This window comes from Ornithorhynchus anatinus, chromosome 18 (assembly GCF_004115215.2).
Source record: "Ornithorhynchus anatinus isolate Pmale09 chromosome 18, mOrnAna1.pri.v4, whole genome shotgun sequence".
Taxonomy (NCBI): domain Eukaryota; kingdom Metazoa; phylum Chordata; class Mammalia; order Monotremata; family Ornithorhynchidae; genus Ornithorhynchus; species Ornithorhynchus anatinus.
In genome coordinates this window covers 39474696-39494194 of record NC_041745.1, presented here as the reverse complement: position 1 = coordinate 39494194, position 19499 = coordinate 39474696, and the positions used below count along the sequence as shown (strand labels likewise).

General features: G+C 49.2%; 1 protein-coding gene across 1 annotated transcript; it reads right to left on the bottom strand.

The window, feature by feature from the left end:
• Positions 1–1473: 1473 nt before the first annotated feature.
• RPE65 (retinoid isomerohydrolase RPE65) lies at positions 1474–18530 on the bottom strand. Its single transcript, XM_029082948.2, has 14 exons — positions 18463–18530; positions 16828–16910; positions 15609–15759; positions 12284–12391; positions 12031–12172; positions 10421–10568; positions 8867–8948; positions 8196–8328; positions 7985–8124; positions 6216–6345; positions 3913–4027; positions 3337–3431; positions 3066–3177; positions 1474–1888 (listed from the first exon to the last, which is right to left on the bottom strand). Exons 1-14 carry the CDS (start codon positions 18471–18473, stop codon positions 1737–1739), a joined length of 1602 nt encoding a protein of 533 aa, XP_028938781.1. The 5' UTR covers positions 18474–18530; the 3' UTR covers positions 1474–1736.
• Between the last annotated feature and the right edge of the window lie 969 nt (positions 18531–19499).

Here is a 19499-nt window from a genome sequence, read left to right as displayed (position 1 = left end):
TCTGTCTCCCCTGTTTATTAATAATAATAATAATAATAATGTCGTTATTTGTTAAGCGCTTGCTATGTGCAGAGCACTGTTCTAAGCGCTGGGGGAGATTCAGGGTCATCAGGTTGTCCCACATGAGGCTCACAGTCTTACTCCCCATTTTACAGATGAGGGAACCCAGGCACAGAGAAGTGAAGTGACTTGCCCACAGTCCCACAGCTGACAAGTGGCAAAATCGGGATTCAAACCCATGACCTCTGACTCCCAAGCCCGAGCTTTTCCACTGACCCACACTGCTTCTCTGTTTAGACTGTGAGCCCGTTGTTGGGCAGGGATTGTCTCTATCTGTTGCCGAATTGTACATTCCAAGCGCTTCGTACAGTGCTCTGCAAGTAGTAAGCACTCAATAAATACGATTGAATGAATGAATGAATGAATGAATGTATATGGAGCTAAAACTATACAGCCTCAGTGTTTCTCAGACTAGCAATCAAACCCCAAGAGCAAGGGACGATTCAGCGGAAGCTTATCTTTGCTGACTTGCATTACCGCTTTTAAAAATGGAATTCTGAAATAAAATCTCTGCTGTGACCCTTCACCAAACCAAAGAAACAGCAGACCACCCCCCCACCCCAGTGACCCCAGAACCCCGATTCTCAGTTTGACAATTTACCAGACTTAAATCTTGCCGTGATTTAACATAATTAGACTTAGCCCAGGGAAGAAAGGGATAACTTCGAATGCTCTGGGTGACCACTGGATGCTTCTGAGTCATTCATTCAATCGTACTTATTGAGCACTTATTGTGTGCAGAGCATTGTAGTAAGCGCTTGGGTGAGCACAACATAGCAATAAACTTGCACATTCCTTCCAGGCTGGTCTCGGGCAACAAGTTGCAAACAAGTCACAGGGAGAGAGGGAGTTTCGACATGGAAGCTTTGAAAGGCAGAGACCCTGGTCCAGGAAGGGGAGTCAGCACGCACCTCCTCAGCAAATGACCATCCCACAGTGGAGCGGAGGCAGAAAGTTTAATGACAATACCAACATTTTTGTGGACTAAGTCATTTGTGCGAGATTTGGTGGTGGGAGAATCCGGTTTAGCTGGGACGGATCCTTATCTCCGCTGGTGTCCAACTGTGCTCTGATCTTGCAATACTCCTTTAGACTGTAATCTCGTTGTGGGTAGGGAATGTGTCTGTTCTACTGTACTCTCCCAAGCCTTTAGTACAGTGCTCTGCACACAGTAAGCACTCAGCAAAAATAACAGCGATGGAATTCGTTAAGCGCTTCTTATGCGTCAAGCACTGTTCTAAGCACTGGTCGATACGAGCAAATCAGGTTGGACACAATCCCTTTCCCATACGGGGCTCACACTCTTAACCCCCACTTTACAGTCGAGGTAACTGAAACAGAGAGAAGTTAACTGACTTGCCCAAGGTCACACAGCAGACAAGAGGTGGAGCCGGGTTTCGGAGGCAGGTCCTTCTGACTCCCAGGCCTGTGCGCCATCCACTAGGCCTTGCCGCTTCCCAGTAAATACAACTGATTGATCGAAAGCCACTTGCATCTCATCTTCCACCTGCTCCGGGGATTAAGTTGGTTTCCAGGTGTTTTCTGCCCCTTCCGGCCCCCGACGTGCGGACCCTAGCTTTTCTGAGTGTCGGGAAGAACACGGTTACGTGGGTGTCTCCCCAGCCTCAGAGCTCTAGGAGGGAAACACGTAACTGGAAGGTGAGGGCGGCGAGGCGTCACGACTTTCTGAAGAGGCCATGGAAGGTAACGGGAATGTTAATCTCCACTTCCGCCCGGGCCACTTCGCTCATGTCTTTGGCATTGAGGATGAGAAGGTAAGCAGGTTTCTGGCCCGGGCCGGGGTTCACCACCACGCTCAGGACCACTCCTCACGAGGGAAGGTAAAGGGACATCACGGTTAGAAACCCTTTCCACATCCCACCCGATTCCTTGACAGCTTCTTGGTCCGTACAGATCCCTTGTGATGAGTGCAGGAATTGCCCCTGGATTGGGGGGAGTCTGGACTAGTAGCCATATCGGATGCAACCCTAATTAATGTAATCATAATAATTGTGGTATTAAGCATTATTAAGCACGTGGTATGTTAAGCATTTATGTATGTTATTAAGTATGTTAAACACTTACTATGTGTCAGGCACTGTACTAAGCACCGGAGTGGACACAAGCAAATGGGGTTGGACACAGTCCCCCTCAGCCAGGTGGAGAGTCGGGGGGAGGCCAGACCCATCTTAGAACTGTAGGGAGGGAAGGAAACAGCAGGCAAACGGGTCCTCCTTTCCACCCGATGCTACTTACTGAGCGCGACTGGATGCGAAAACGCCCTGTCTGACTGGAGTTAGGAGGAAGCTGGGCTGTCAGGGGTAAGTTGAGAGGCTCTTGTTTTAACGCCAGTCCAGCCTGTCTGCCCCAGGTCCCTGATCGCATAGCTCCACTGAGCTGCTGCTTTGGGGAAGTCAGGTGGTCACTGAGGAGGGATGGAGGGGTCATCTTTGCTGCCCTAGCAGGGACCTCTAACCTTGAGCCAGGATGCAAGTGGCAGAGTGAAGCAGCACAGTCGCCTCGGGGCTAAAAGGAGCCCGCGGACAAATAGTCACAAAGCCAGGGAGGAGCAGGCCAGAGGATTTGGATCAGACCTGACCCTCCCAACCATCACATGCCCAAGGAGTGGGAAAACGGCCATGGTTCACCGGCTTCGTCAAAGGAGCTCAGAGAAGGCGCTGAACTAAGACAGCCATACCCAGATCACTCAAGGCTGAATCTTCGCAGGCCAGGTCTCTCGCTTACTTTTGGAAGAATTAATCTTGGACCAGAGCCAAGCTCCCATAGTTAAATCCTGCTGGTTTCCACCTTCCCGTTGGCATTCCGTCCCTCCCTCTCTCTTCCCATCAGTGCAATTTCAAGAGATGCCACTGGATAGGGAGGTGGAAGGGAGCCAGCTTCGAGGTCAGGGTTGGCCAAGAAAAGCAGCGCTCCGCACACAGTAAACGCTCGGTAAATCCGACCGGATGAACGCCCGGAGGAACATTCCGACACCGGCCTCTTACCGTCGTCTTCTTCGAGAGCGTCCGGGTGAGAAACGAAGATGGGCTCCGACGGGTAAGAGTCGGGCTCCTGCCACACCCAGGTGTCTTTTGTTTTGACGTTCAGTTTACAGAGCTGCCCGGGTGGGAGAGAGAATGGGGTTGTGAGTCGGGTGGGCCCTATGAGCTGCTGAAATCTAACAACTCTCCGGCCGTCATTTCGGTCAGTCGTATTTACTGAACGCTTACCGTGGGCAGAGCACTGTTACTAAGCGCTTGATGTTCAAGGACTTACCCTGTCCGGGACAAAGTGATTCAGGCCGAGCCCGTAGGTGTACGTGTAAGGTTTCCCGCCGTATTTCTGGTAGTTGATCTGTGGAAACTCAAAGGCTGCAAAGAGAGTGGGTGTCACCCTTCCCCCGCCCCATCCCCCAGATTAAAACCGACATCCTCACATGGAGACTTCCTTATCTTCTGCATGAAATTTCCAGTTTCCTTCTCGCTTGAATAATGAGATTAATTGAACTTGCTCTATTGCTTTGTCCCACTACCCTGTCCTCCAGAACAATAATGATAACAATAATAGATACAATACAATCAGATCAGGCTTAGTCTAAGAGGGAGGGAGAAGAGGTATTTAAGCCCCAATTTAAAGGTGAGGAAACTGAGGCACAGAGAAAGAAAGTAACTAGCACATAGTCATCCTGCAGGTGAGTGACATAACTGGGACTATTACTCAGGTCCCTGACTCTGAGAATCGTCCCCCCACCCACCGAGGACCCAGAGAGACGGGTCTAGACCTCCCCGATACGCTCGATACCACGGGTAGGCCGGAGGGAGCCGAACGAGGGTCGTTCGCTCCTGTCCTAACCTTGACGGGGGCCAGAGAAGAGCACTTCCGGTTCCAGCCAGATAGTCTCATCGCTGCACAGGATGGCCGTTGCCGTGGTGTAGGGGAGGCTGACGAGGTTCTTGCCCGTGTCGGCCTAGGACCGGGAGAAAACGGAAGGCAGCGTGGGATCATCACTCTACTTGGTACCTCCGTTCTAGCGTGGATAAAATAGATCCTGCCAGGAGGAAGCGGGGCCTAGGCCATCCTAGCGGTCATCTCAAGACTGGGGTCTCCACTGGTCTCCAGGCACACGGCCCGGCCCAATTGGGTGTCTGTGAATCCCCTCTGTGTGCGGGCCTACTCATCTCTCACTCAACCCGCATATTCAGTGTCACTAAATCCTGTCGGTTCAACCTTCACGACATCATAAAATGTGCCTTTTCCCCTCCATCCAAACTGCTAGCCTATTAATCCAAGCACTTATCTTATTCTGCCTTGATCACTGTATCAGCTTTCTTGCTGACCTCCCAGCATTCTCCCTCTCCCCACTCCAGTCCATACTTCACTCGGCTGCCCTGATCGTTCTTCTGCAAAAGCCACATCTCCTCCAAGAGGCCTTCCCTAAGACCTCCTTTCCTCTTCTCCCATTCCCTTCTGCATCAACCCGACTGCTCCCTTTAATCACCCCTCCCTCAGTCCCACAGCACCAATGTACACATCCATAATATATTTATATTACCGTCTGTTACCCCTCTAGATTATAAACTAGCCGTGGGCAGGAAACACGTCTCCCAACTCTCTTACAGTGTTATACTGTTCAAACGTTCAAGACAGCGCTCTGCAAACGCTAAACACTCAATCTGGTAGATTGATTGGCTGTTGGCATCCAACTTTACTATCCTGTCAATGTCAGCTCTACCATAGCTAAATATAAGTTTGTGTGTTAATATGTAAATATAAAACAGTAATGATAGTATTCATTAAGCATCTTTGGTATATAAAGCAGCGAATTAAGCCCTGGGGATAAACAAGCTAGTGAGAATTAAACCCAGGCCCTTCCTCCTGCCTCAAGGATCACATAATAATAATACTAATTACTATTATTATTATAATTATGGCATTTCAGTGTTTACTATGTGTCAAGCACTGTTTCAAGTGCTGGGGAAAATACGATTTAATCAGGTTGGACACAGTTCCTGTCCCACGTGGGACTCACAGTTGAAGTAGAAGCCTGTCCTAAGTAGCATGTTCTAAGAATAAAGGAAGGAGGTGGTTAGCCGTGGACACAAAGAGTGAAACAACAAAGTCATGAGGCAGGGGCGAAGCTGAACAGAATGAGAGTCCTAGGGTACTGTGGTGATAATAATAATAATAGTGGGATTTGTTAAGTGCTTATTTGGGTACCAGGCACTATACTAATTGTTGGGGCGGATACGAGCAAGTTGGTTTGGGCACAGTCCCTTTCCCACATGGGACTCCACAGTCTCAATCCCCATTTTCCAGATGAGGTCACTGAGGCACAGAGAAACGAAGTGACTTGCCCAAGGCAGACAAGTGGCAGAGCCAGAATTAGAACCCATAACCTTCTGACTCCCAGGCCCGTGATGAGAGCTTACCCTCTCCCCCACGCTTAGTACACTGCCCAGTACCCTGTTGGCACTGAAGTGTTTATCGGAGTCCATTGCAATTTAACGATAATAACTGTGGTAACTGTTAAGAGCTTACTCCGTGTGGAGCACAGTACTAAGCGATGGGGTAGATACAAGGTAATCGAGTCGGACACAGTCCGCAGTCTTAATCCCCATTTTATAGATGAGGTCACTGAGGCCCAGAGAAGTTAAGTGACTTGTCCAAGGTCACACACCAGACATGTGGTGGAGCTGCGATTAGAACCCACGTCCTCTGACTCCCCGGCCCGTGCTCTTTCCACTCCCTGACGTGGCTTCTCTTACATCTTAATCTCGCTGGATTCCGCTGACTGAAAAACTCCTCCTTGCTTGGAGAGAAGAAAGCCAAAAAAAAGGAAAGGCTGTAGTCCAGCCCCGCTCTCAGCGGGGTCTGCTGGCCCTCTTCCCTAAACTTGAGAACAAACCACGTTTCTGTCTGTGCTGACCTCCCTGGGTCCATCTCCTCGGGAACACCAGTCCCTTATGCCCTCGGCAGATCTCTCCCTCCGCGTTCCCACCCCGATGAGGCCCTGTCCCGGCCCCCCCTCCGTCGGAGGTGCGGGCCCGGGTGGGCGCCACGGGGTTGTGTCGGCCAAGAGCCTGAAGCCTCCCCCGGGCAGGGTGCTAGAGGTGGGATGACCCCTGGAGAGGGCATGACCCTGGGGCCCGGCTTACCTTGGTAATATTCAAGGGGAGGACGTACCGCCTCACTTCGGGCTGGGGAGCCTTTTTGGCATTTCTCTTCACCTCTTCCCAGTTCTCGCGTAAGTTGGCTAAGTATAAATAATTGTAGACAAACTCAAACCTGCAGAGGGGGGGAGAAGACGAAAGTGAGCACAGCCCCGTGTGGGGAACTGGCAAGCGATGGCCACTGCGTTTTAAAGGGGGAGGTGTCCATTTCTTCCTATCCAACACAGAAACATCTATTGATAATAATAAATAATAATTATGGTATTTGTTAAGCACTTTCTATGTGCCAAGCACTGGTCTAAATACTGGGGTTGATATAAGGTAGTCGTGTTGTCCCAAGAGGGGCTCACAGTCTTTATCCCCATTTTACAGATGAGGTAACGGAGGCACAGAGAAGTTAAGTGACTTGCCCAAAGTCACACAGCTGAGAAATGGCGGAGTCGGGATTAGAACTCACGACCTCTGACTCCCAAATCTGTGCTCTTTCTGCTAAACCACCCTCCTTCTCTATTACAGGTGGGGGGCGGCTGGCTCCTTCTGCACAGCTTGGGAAGAAAACTTACTTGGAAGTTTTAAAATGCAAGAAGTATTGGGAGCTTTGGGATATGATCCCAGGTCCACCGCTTGCCTTCTGTGTGACCTTAGGCAAGTCATTTAACTTCTCTGTGTCAGTCTTCTCATCTGTAAAATGGGATGAAGTATCTGTTTTCCTTCCCCACCAGACTAGACTGAGTCCCATGTGAGACACAGACTGTGTCCCATGTGAGACATAGACTGTGTCTGCTCTGACTGGATGGTATTTACCCCAGGGTTTAGGGACGCTGTGTGGCTCAGTGGATAGAGCCAAGGGCCTGGGATCCAGAAGGACCTGGTTTCTAATCCCGGCTCCGCCACATGCCCACTGGGTAGTCTTGAGCCAGTCATTTCACTTCTCTGGGCCTCAGTTCCCTCATCTGTATAATGGAGATTAAGAGTGTGAGCCCCATGTGGGACAGGGACTGCGTTCAACCTGATTAACTTGTATCTACCCCAGTGCTTAGCACATCGTAAGTGCTTAACGAGTACCATCATTCTTTAGTATTTATTATTTAGCACAGTGCTTGGCACAAAAGTGCTTAGCAAACATCGCAGTTGTCATCGTCATCGTTTCCTCTTCGGGAAATGCCTATCTTTTCTGAAGAGATATTAGACATTCCTGTTACGTCTAATATCAGAATTGCATCCACATTCTGTTCCTCTTGGGACACTTGGTGACATCGAGACAAATCGACCGCTCCCCAGCTCAGCTCTGTCTGATGGATGGACCTTTTTGGCATGTGGGATAGTTTTGACTGACTCTACGTGATTTTCCAGACCCCTCAAGTGCTTTCTCAATTACATTCTACCCCTCTAGGAGCTGGGATCGTGTCTGTTAACTGCTGTATGCCCTCAAGAGCTTCTTGCAGGTCTCTGCACGGAGTGAGCGCTCAACAAATATCAGTGATTGATTTTGCTTCCCTAAAAACTAGGACCCTCTCTCGGAGGGATGTGAATTTGGAAGTCTTAGTCCCCAATTTACAGGTGAAGAAACTGAGGTCCAGAGAAGTGAAGTGACTGCCCAAGGTCATGCAGAAGGCAAGTGGCAGGGCCAGGATTAGAACCCAGGCCCTTCCGAGTCCCAGGCCCAGGCTCTATCCACCCGGTCACGCTGCCTCAGCGTCGAGCTGAGATCCCTCCGGCATCTAACGTGAGTCCCTAAAAGTGGCCATACACACCCTTTCCAGCAGCACAGGTCCACGATGAGGAATCCGTTGTCTTCATAGGTGTTGATGTGATGGAAGAGGTTAAAAGATGACGTCCTGTACTTATGGTTGAGACACCTGCCTTGTTTTTTGTCCGCCACATGGAGCCAGACCTGGAAAGCACGGAATTTTTTTTCCCATGCACGGTTTCCCTTCCCTCTCCTCACCCGATAGTAGCACCTACCCCCATGGTCTCGTTGGACTCAAAGCAATCCATATAGTTGGCACCCCAGAGACTCCAGGACGAAAGGAACTTGAACAGGTTGATCTTGATCGGCGTCTCCACGAAAACGATATAGTTTGGAGTCAAACCAAAGCTGCGTGGGGAAAACAGGAATCATCTTGTTTTAAAATGGTATTTGTTCAGTAGGTACTGTGTGCCAGGCACTGTACTAAGCGCTGGGGTAGGTACAAGATAATCAAGCTGGACACAGTCCCTGTCCCACTTGGGGCTCACGGTCTTAATCTCCATTTTACAGATGAGGGAACCGAGGCACAGAGAAGTGAAGTGACTTGCCAAGATCACACAACAGAGAAGCGATGGAGTAGGGAATAGAACCCAGGTCCTTCTGATTCCCTGGCCCCTGGTCTAGCCACTAGGTCATAACGTTTCTCTGTAAGTAGGAGAGTGGGGCTTTGAGGCGCAAATCTACACGAACACTAACGTTCATCAAATTAATGAACGTGAGCGTTCATCAAATGAAGCCACGAAGGGCCTACCAAACTGAAGATTGTTCAGTTTAGCAGAGCACAAGAAAAGACCGTGACAAAATGTGTATGAGAAGGAGGCGGGGTAGGTACCGGTTTAAGGTTAACTTCATTTCTCCTAGAGGTCGGAGCGGGTCTTCAGTTTACCTGTGAACGTAAGATGGCTTGAATCGATCGCTGCAGGGAAATTGTACGACCACCTCTGACTTGTTTATTGGATCTTCCTTGTCTGAAATACCATCGTTTTTAAAAGGTGAGAAGGCCTGCTATGAATTAGTGCATTTAATCAACCAATTAAGCATCCCAGCTGAACACCTACTGTGGGCAAAGCACTGTATCCAAAGCACTTGGGAGAAGTACATTAAAGGAAGAAGATGCGATCCCTGCTTGCACTAGTAGAGGAGACAGTTACAGCATAATATAGGGTGTCCTTAACGGGTAGAGGGTGTCGGTACAAAACTGCCAAGGGAGACTGTGAGGAGGTACGAAATGTTGGGGTGGTTGTTAGGAAGACATGATCCGGGGAGGAGAAGAATTCTAGAAAGTCTCCTGAAGGAGGTGAGAGCTCAGAAGAGCTTTAAAGAAGGGAAGAGCTGAGACTTGGCATATTTGAAGGAGGAGGGAGAGCATCAGCGAGGAGTTGGAGGCTGGAGAGTTGAGAGGGAAGTAGGGTGAATAGATAAGCTTGGGAGGAATGACGAGTGTGAGCTGGGGTTTAGTAGGAGAAGAGAGGGTGGAAAGATAGGAGGAAGGGGGTTGATGGTGTGCCTTACAGCTAATCGATGGTCAGGAACTTGATGTGAAGTGGAGTGGGTAAATTTTAAGAACGGTAACTGGACCGGGGTGGAAATGAGGAGGAAAAACTAAAAGGTCAGGATTTAAGACCTCTTGCTTGAGAAAAGAAAGAGGTTTTTCCAACTTCTGCTTGGATCAGAATTTATTTTGAGTCAGCGGCATTCATATATATCATCTGAGCTATCATCGCCATTTCAATCAGTCAGTAGTATTTATTGAGCATGTACTGGGTGCACAGCACCATACTAAGCACTGAGAGAGAATACAGAAGTGGGAAATTAATAATAATTAATAATTATGGTATTTGTTAAACCTTTACTTTGTGCCAGGTACTGTTCTAAGTGGTAGGGTAGATATAAAATAATCAGGTTAGTCACAGTCTCTGTCCCACATAGGGCTCGCAGTCTTAAAACCCCCGTTTGACAGAGGAGGCAACTGAGGCACAGAGAAGTGAAGTGACTTGCCCAAGGTCACAGTAGACAAGTGGCAGAGCCAGGATTAGAATCCATGAACCGTCCCCGTCGCCCGGTGGGACTTCACGACCACAGAGTAGGTAGACACGAAAACTCGTTATGGGCAGGGGAACGTGCCTGATTCTGTTGTATTATATTCCCCCAAGCCCTTATTACAGTGCTCTGCACATAGTAAGCACTCAACACCACTGACTGATTGATCGACACGATCCCTGCTCGAAAGGAGCTGCATTCTCGAGGGCCAAGATTCTCCGCGAAGCGGTGATGGGAGCGAACGGGAAAAATCTACAAGAAAAGGAAACAGAGTTCTGAACAGTCCCAGGATTTGCACACCCGACGGACAGAGAAGTCACCCTTCCCCTTAATCCCCATCCTCCCACGCCGAGAGGGAATTTTTTTCCATACGCGGTCCCAGCACGATGAGGAAACAGACCTGCTTGTAGCGGAGGGATCTTCACGATGTTATAAGCAATGGCAAAATTCTTTCCAAAACAGTTGCCTATGTTGTAGACGGTTCCGTCATTTTCTATGTGGGGATGAGCTGTCATTCCATTGATTGAAATGTAGTTACAGAGATCCACCTGTAGAGAGGCAGATGATTCGGGACACGTCAAAGCACCCTGACCATCGTCAGTAGTATTTATTGAGTGCTTACAATGTGAGCAGAGCACTGAGGCAGCCTAACCTAGTGGATAGAGCACGGGCCTGGGAGTCAGAAGGACCTGGGTTCTAATCTGGCTCCGCCACTCGTCTGCTGGGTGACCTTGAGCAAGTCGTTTCACTTCTCTGTGCCTCGGTAACCTCATCTGTAAAACAGGGATTAAGACTGCGAGCCCCACGTGGGACAGGGACTGTGTCCAACCCGATTTGCTTGTATCCACCTCAGGGCTTAGCACCGTGCCTGTCACACAGTAAGTACTTAAATACCATAAAAAAAAGCACCATATTGAGTGCTTGGGAGGGTACAACAAAGTTGGCAGATACATTCCCTGCTCTCAGTGAGCTTACAATCTAGAGGGGGGAGATAGATATTAATATAAATGAGTTACTATTTAATGACTGATTCCGGCATTCTTAATAAAATCCAAAATATCTTCCTGACTGAGGAGTGTTGTCACAGATCGGCAGTTTCCCCGGCAATCAAGGCGGTGCTCTCAGAAACCCGATCAAGTCTCCAAGCAGTTCATCAAACAAGCTTGTCAGTGCATTCCACCGAGAAACATACGCACGAATCAGCCCCGTTCGTGCCTTTCTGTTGTGATCCTACAGCCCCTCCCGTTGGGTCATGTAACAAGTGCAGAGGGCTTTGAAGAAAGAATAAACAACAGGTTGAAAAGCTCTGATCGAGTTGTTACCTAGACCTACTCCTCGATAAAAACCAAACCAAAACCAATACCAGCTAGGCTCCAGAGGCAAGCCCTGGGAAATGTGGCAAAGCTCTCGAAAAATCCAGTCGCTGGGCGCTAAAACTGTGCGGCTTGGGTTCCCGGAAGGGGATTTAGTAAATATGTGGACTAGACTCTATTAAAAGTGGCATCCGGGATGAGGAGAAGGAGGTGGGTGGGGAAGGGGCTAGCTGGAGATCATCGGTCCTGCTACCTTCAGCGGACTTGAAACCAAACACGTATCATCCTACCTCAAGTCATCGAGAGAGAGAGAGCGTTGGAAACCAGGCAAAGAGGTAATGTTAAGAGACTGAAGTAGAACCCACAGACATGGGGGCTGGGCTAGGTGGTGTGTGGGTGGTTCACCTGAACCCAGAAGCTCTTGAAAATGCCTTGGAAATGGAAATGGAGGGTGGGGAGGGGAATGGGACAAGGTGGGGGTTTCCCTCTGAGGTCTAAAATCTGTCGGCAGCTAGTCAAGCCTGTAAGTGCCTGAAACTTCATTTCCTCTGCCACTCTATAAAAGGATGGACCCACCCCCAAAAAATCACTACGATGCTTCCGTTTCAGTTTTAAACCAAGAGGCTTTTGCTATCGTTCCTTCCATTCTGGTTTCTAAATTCTTTCATTCGGCTGAACTGGAATGACAAAGTTCCACCTGCTTAATTGTCTCCAGGGTCTCCGGGTTAACTTTTGTGATAAAGTTGGTCTCCGTGCAGGCATAGTAATCTTCTCCCACCGGATAGATATTCACTAGGGCGTTGTCTGTCACCTCCACTCCGCGGAAATAAGAAAAAAACCTGAGCGAGCAAGGAAAAGGAAGACGATCAAAATCCCTCTCCCCTTAAGACTTTCCAAAAGAGTCAGCAAAACTGGAAGCTGCCCTTAAAACGCTCCAGGACCAGACTCACCTGGAAAATATGTTCTTGCAAGGATCGGGGAAAGCACAGGTGCCAAACTCAGTGATAACGATCCTCTTTTCGGTCATCGCTCTCACGTACGCGTCAGTCCGGATGAATCTAAAGGAGGGACAAGAGAGGGCAACCGGAAAGGACGGATAGTGGTAGCAATAATAGGACAATTCGAGGCAGTGACCTGTTCCTGTTCCACAAGCTCATACTCATGTTTTTGTTTTGTTTAAATAGTATTTAAGTGTTTACTATGTCCCCGGCACTGTACTAAGTGCTGAGGTAGACACGAGATCATCAGGTTGGACACTGTCCCTGTCCTACGTGAAGCTCACTGCCATAATCTCCATTTGACAGATGAGGTAACTGAGGCACCAGAAAGTGAAGTGACTTGTCCGAGGTCATATGGCAGACGTGGCGGAGCTGGGATTAGAACCTAGGACCCTCTGACTCCCAGGACTGTGCTCTATCCACTAGGCCACCCTGCTTCTCACGTGGGTGAATGGGGTAATGGGTGAACAGACATGCAAGTATTTCTAACGTGTAGTGATGGGCTGCTCAAGTCTGTGTGGAAACGGTGACAAATAAACCCGCTTTGGAGAAGCAGTGCATTGTAGGGGAAAGAGCACATAACTGGCAATAATAATAATAATAATGATGGTATTTGTTAATGCTTCCTACGTGGCAGGCAGGGAACTAAGCACTGGGATGGAAACAAGCAAATTGAATTGGATCTAGTCCCTGTTCCATGTGGAGCTCACAGTCTCAACCCCCGTTTTACAGATGAGGTTACTGAGGCCCAGAGAAGTGAAGTGACTTGCTCAAGGTCACACAGCGGACAAGGGACGGAGCTGGGACTAGAACCCATGACTTCTGACTACCAGGCCCATTCTCTCCACTACAACAGGTTATCTGTCACTTGCCTGCTGTCACAATTTCTCTGTGCCCCATTGTCCTTATCAGTAAAATGGGGATTAAAAATTTGTACTCTCTCCTTCTTAAGCTGTATGGGACAGGGATTGTGTCTGATCGGATTGTATTTTATCTACCCCAGTGCTTAGTACAGTACTTGGCATGTAGTAAGCACTTTAGAGAAACAACTGCTATTGACTCACTATTGGCTTCAGAGCTCTCCATCACCTTGCCCCCTCCTACCTCACCTCCCTTCTCTCCTTCTCCAGTCCAGCCCATACGCTCCTCTGCCGTCGCTAACCTCCTCAATGGGCCTCGTCCTTGCCTGGCCCACCCTCGACCCCTGGCCCACGTCCTACCTCTGGCCTGGAATGCCCTCCCTCCTCCCATCTGCACCCCTTCAAAGCCCTACTGAGAGCTCACCTCCTCCAGGAGGCCTTCCCTGACTGAGTTCCCCCTTTTCTTCTGCTCCTCCTGCCCCCCCCGCATCGCCCCGACTCCCTCCCTCTGCCCTACCACCCTCCCCGCCCCACAGCGCTTGTGTATACATGTACTGGATATATATGGACATTAATGATGAGGGGATCAGAGCAGTAACCAAGGCCTACTGAAAAGAGGACAGGACTGAGAATCGAGGAGATGTGGGTTCTAGTCCTGATTCTGCCACTTGCCTTCTATGCGACCTTACGCCGGTTGCTTAAATTCTCTGTGGCTCTGTTTCCTCATCTGTAATATGGGGATGAAACAGCTGTTCTCCTCCCTATTGGCTTAACCAATGAGAAGCAGTGGGGCTTAGCGGAAAGAGCTCGGGCTTGGGAGTCAGAGGTCATGGGTTCTAATCCTGGCTCCTTCACTTGTCTGCTGTGTAACCTCAGGCAAGTCACGTCACTTCTCGGTGCCTCAGTTACCTCATCTGTAAAATGGGGATGAAGACTGTGAGCCCTATGTGGGACAATCTGATTACCCTGTATCTACCCCAGCGCTTAGCACAGTGTAAGCGCTTAACAAATACCAACATTGTTATTGTGTATATATATCTCAAATTCTATTTATTTATTTTGATGCTATTGATGCCTGTCTACTTGTTTTATTTTGTTGTCTGTCTCCTCCCTTCTAGACTGTAAACCCGTTGTTGGATAGGGATCGTCTCTATCGGATACCGAGTTGTACTTTCCAAGCACTTAGTACAGTGCTCTGCACACAATAAATACGACTGAATGAATGATGATTATCACGTTTCAAAACTTCTTTGACAAGAAGTGTAGAGGTTGACCGAGACCATTTCCCAACTATTGGTGATAATAATGGCATTTATTAAACATTTAGTAGGTGCTAAATCACTGTGCTAGGTGCTGAGGTAGACTCAGTCACTGTTCCCCGTGGGGCTAGCAATCTAAGAGGGAGGACAACAGGTATTTTATCCCCATTTTACCGATGAGGAAACAGAGCCACAGAGAATTTAAGTGACTGGCATAAGGTCACACAGCAGGCAAGTGGCAGAGCCTGGACTAGAACCCACATCTCCTTGATTCTCAGTCTTCTCCTCTTTCCAGTAGGCCCCGGTTGCTGCTCTGATCTCCACGGTGGCTCTTAGAAAACATCTTCACAAAATCCAAGAAGGTCCAGGAGGTTCGGGATAGGACCAGTGTCTGCGTGAAGCGTTTTGGCCAGCCAGGATGGCTTAGCTGGAGGCCTGCGGCGACAGGAGCTGGAGTAGGTTAGGCGCTGGGAGGATTTGCAGCAGACTCCTCTAATGCCAACCTCCTCACTGTACCGCGATCTCATCTATCATCATCCCCCTCGCTCACATCCTGCCTCTAGCCTGGAACGCCCTCCCTCTTCATATCTGTCAGACAAAGACTCTCCCCACCTTCAAAGCTTTATTGAAGGTCCATCTCCTCCAAGAGGCCTTCCCTGACTAAGCCCTTCTTTCCTCTTCTCCTACTGCCTTCCGCACTGCCTCCATTTGCTCCCTTTATTCATCTACCCTCTCGGCCCCACAGCACTTATGTCCAGATCTGTAATTTTATTTATTTATATTAACGTCTGTCTCCCCCTCTAGACTGTAAGTTCGTTGTGGGAAGGGAATGTATCCTTTATATTGTTCAATCGTACCCTCCCAAGTGCACAGTACGGTATTCTGCACACCGCAAGTGCTCAATAATAGGATCGACTGTAACTGAGAGGGTGGTTCACTCATTCAGTGATATTTTTTGAGGACTTACTGTGGGCAGAGCAATGTACTGAGCGCTTGGGACAGTACAGTAGAACAATAAGCAGACCTATTCCCTGCTCACAACGAGCTTATACAGTCTAGTGGGGGGGAGCTTACATTCTAGGTTGGTAAAGATGATGACCCAGACGGACCCGTCGACGGCAGGCGACGGTGCAAAATAAATCCTTCCCGGGGACTTACCTTCTGTGGTAGGTGACGTGTCCCTCTTTAAAGTCAAACTTATGGAGGAGGGCTTGCCCGTCAAACAGATGGTAGAATGGCTCGGAGCCCACTTCAAACAGGCCCGGCCCACAGCGCAGGAGGCTGCCGGTCAGCCAAACGGGGATTCTGCCTGCGGGACGGGAGGGAGGTCGGAGGCTGGGGTGAAGGCCTTACCCCGACTCCTCTGCCAACCGATGCCCTCCTCCCAGAGATGGGATGACCCTTCTGCTCACCCTGGATTGTGTCACCTTCTCTAGGGCTGACGCCTCCCATGGAGAAGTGAGAGACCAGAAGGGGAGCATGGCTGAGAGGTGGATGGTGGGAAGGGAGAGAAGGTTCAGGTTGGAGAGGAGAGAGCCCTGCCTTCGGAGGGATGGGCCGCCTGCCTCATCAATCCCCTCGGGCTACGGTCGCCCCTCTAATCTTAAAGTGGAGGAGGCGAATCCCCAAACCAAGACATTAGGAGAAACTGAAGCTGGAGTTTACCTGGCTAAGGGAAACAAATAAAACCCAGAGATATCCTTGGGATGGGCAGTTGAAGCTGCTCCAGCACACCTGGATTCTTCTATTACGGTCTTAAAATAACATGGCGGGTCAGAGATCCAGGGCCCCACTGGGTGGATGTCAGACCAGATTATATGAGTATTTTACGTAACAATAATAATAATAATAATAATAATATTTGCTAAGCACTTACTATGTGCCAGGCACTGTACTAAGTACTGGGGTGGATACCAGGAAATCGGGTTGGGTGCCGTCCCTGTCCTGCATGGGGCTCATAGTCTTAATCTCCATTTTACAGATGAGGTAACTGAGGCACAGAAAAGTGAAGTGACTTGCCCAAGGCCACACAGCTGACAAGTGGCGGGGCCAGAATTAGAATCCATGACCTTCTGACTCCCAGGTCTGTGCTCTATATAGTACGTATGCTGCTTCGTGCCCTTTCGCCCATGAGTTTAAGTGCCAAGGCTCTTTCCCTCTTCCCAGCACAATGCCCCACGTGGACCATGATGGATTCAGACCGGGAACTGCTTTTCCCATTGTACAAATGGAGATAGGTTCATGCAATGCTAGGAAAGGACTGTCTCGGTTCCCACCTGGGGCTCCTCGTCCCCCGCCTCCACCCACCGAGATCGTCTGGTCCCTGAAGCCTGTAATTCCTGGGGTAAAGTTCAAGGGGTCGAGGCAAGGAACGAACCTGTGACGTGAGCAGTCAGAGGCGAAGACAGTTCTTCCACGGTTTCAAAGAGTTTCTTGTACCCTCCGGCCGGGTGCTCGACCCTGAAAAAGTTTCAGGGGCTGAGAGTGAACCTGGGTGGGCTTAGAAAAGGGGTAAAATAAAAGAAAGCCTTTGGAATTCTTTGGGCTGTATTGGGGCAGACCAGAAAATGGAGGGGAGAGAGAAAGCAGTGAAGAGAGGAGGGTGGAGGGAGAGAGGAGGGAAAGAGACAAATGGGGAAAGAAGGAAAAAAAGGGGGGGCTGAGGGAAAAAGAGGAAAGGAGCAGAGATGAGAAAGGGTCAAGAGGAGTGGAGGGAAGAGGTAAAGTGGGGAGAAGGGGAAAAGGCTGATGGGAAGCATCTACCCGCTTCCTCCTTCACTGCTCTCCCCACCTTCAAAACCTTATTCAAAGCACTTCTCCAGTCAATCGTATTTACTGAGCGTTTACTACGTACAGGGCACTGAACTAAGCGCTGGGGAGAGTACACTACAACAATATAGAGGCACATTCCCTGCCCACAACGAACTTCACCGACTAAGCCCTATTTTCCTCCTCTTCCACTCCCTTCCGCCTTGCCCTTGCATTTAAACCCTTTTCTGACCCCTCCCTCAGCCCCCTCCGCACTTATGAGTGTATCTGTAATTTATTTACATTCATGTCCGTCTCCCCCTCCAGAATGCGTGTTTGTTGTTGGCAGGAAATGTGACTACCAGGTCTGCTATATTGTACTTTCCTATGCACTTAGTACAGTGTTCTGCACACAGTAAGCACTCCGTGGCTCCGTGGAAAGAGCCCGGGCTTGGAAGTCAGAGGTCATGCGTTCAAATCCCGGCTCGACGGGCTGCATCAGTGTGGTCAGTATCGACCCTGCCCGGATCACCCTCCGTACCCCACCTGGATGCAGGTTGCACCTTCTAACTCTCTCTCCCAGGAATCAATCGGTCAATTTACTGAGCGCTGCGTTCTTGTCTGTCCGTCTCCCCCGATTAGACTGTGAGCCCGTCAAAGGGCAGGGACTGTATATATCTTCATCACCCTAATTATTTTGTTTATTTTGTTTAATGAGATGTACATTACCCTGATTCTATTTATTTGCCATTGTTTTTATGAGATGTTCTTCCCCTTGACTCTTATTTATTGCCATTGTTCTTGTCTGCCCGTCTCCCCCGATTAGACTGTGAGCCCGTCAAAGGGCAGGGACTGTCTCCATCTGTTGCCTACTTGTACATTCCAAGCGCTTAGTACAGTGCTCTGCACATAGTAAGCGCTCAATAAATACTATTGAATGAATGAATGAATGACTGTCTCTATCTGTTACCGATCTGTACATTCCAAGCACTTAGTACAGTGCTCTGCACATAGTAAGCGCTCAATAAATACTATTGAATGAATGAATGTGTGCAGAGCACTAGAATAAGCACTTGGGAGAGTCCCATATTGAAGACTTGGTGGACGCGTTCCCTCCCGTCAACGAGCTTTAATGCAGGAGAACAAGTGCAAGCTTCCTGTCGACCGAAATGAGAACTGGCCACCCTCCGATCGGCCTGCTCGCCCATCTCCCTCTTCTAGTTTTCACTACGGCCCGAGGCAAAAAGCTCACGGAGATACTCACTGGTTGGACATTTTCTCGGCGTAGAAGGATCCAGAGCCCGGCAGTAGCACGAGGCCGTCAGAGCTGAATCCTCGGTATTTATGTGCCTGTTAATTCCTTCTGAAAAGGGTCAGAGCTTTGAGGAACAGCCAGGCGCCAATCAGCTGGGAGAAAGGGAACAGAAGTTGCTTTCACCATTAAACTTCTCCGGGTGCCGTATTATTGGGTCTCACGGTTTCCCATAAAAAAGTTCTTTGACTGTTCTCAAGAGGCCTCGATCCTTTCCGATTTGAAACAACAGGGGAGAAGGGTATTTTTGAGTCACACGGTTTCTAACGTGCCTCCACCACCCCATCCGCAGGCTCCTGGTACGGAGTGATCCCTCTGAGGCAAAGATTTCCCATCTCTGCGTTGTAGTTACCCACGGGCTTTTTTTCAAAATGGCATTTGTTAAGCGCTTACTACGTACCAGGCACTGTACTAAGCACTGGAGTAGTTATAAGATGCTCAGTTTGGACACAGTCCGTGTACGGCTCGGTCTTAATCCCCATTTTAATAATAATAATGATAATTGTATTTGTTAAGCACTTACTATGTGCCAAACACCGTTCTAAGATACAGGGTAATCAGGTTGTTCCACGTGGGGCTCGCACTTTGAATCCCCATTTTACAGATGAGGGAACTGAGGCCCAGAGATGTTAAGTGACTTGCCCAAGGTCACACAGTAGACAAGAGGCGGGACGGGATTAGAATCCACGTCCTCTGACTCCCAAGCCCCTGCTCTTTCTACTAAGCTACACTGCTTTTACAGGTGAGGTAACTGAGGCACAGAGCAGTTAAGCGACTTGCCCAAGATCGAACAGCAGACAAGTAGCAGAGCCGGGATTATTTATTCATTCATTCGGTTGTATTTATAGAGATCTTACCGTGCGCAGAGCACTGTTCTGAGCACTTGGGAGAGTACAATACAACAATAAACGGACACATTCCCCGACCACAGTGAGCTTGAATCCAGGCCCAAGCCCTTTCCACTGGGCCACACTGTTTTTCTTTATTCT

Bases quoted from the DNA above. Each gene is read 5' to 3' on its own strand.
- RPE65 (XM_029082948.2), bottom strand. The intron at 3,432-3,912 runs GTTAGGACAGGA...CTCTCTTTGCAG, and splicing joins CTTCTCTGGCCCCCGTCAAG to CCTTTGAGTTTCCACAGATC. The intron at 1,889-3,065 runs GTAAGAGGCCGG...TTCCCTCGTGAG, and splicing joins CGCTCTCGAAGAAGACGACG to GAGTGGTCCTGAGCGTGGTG.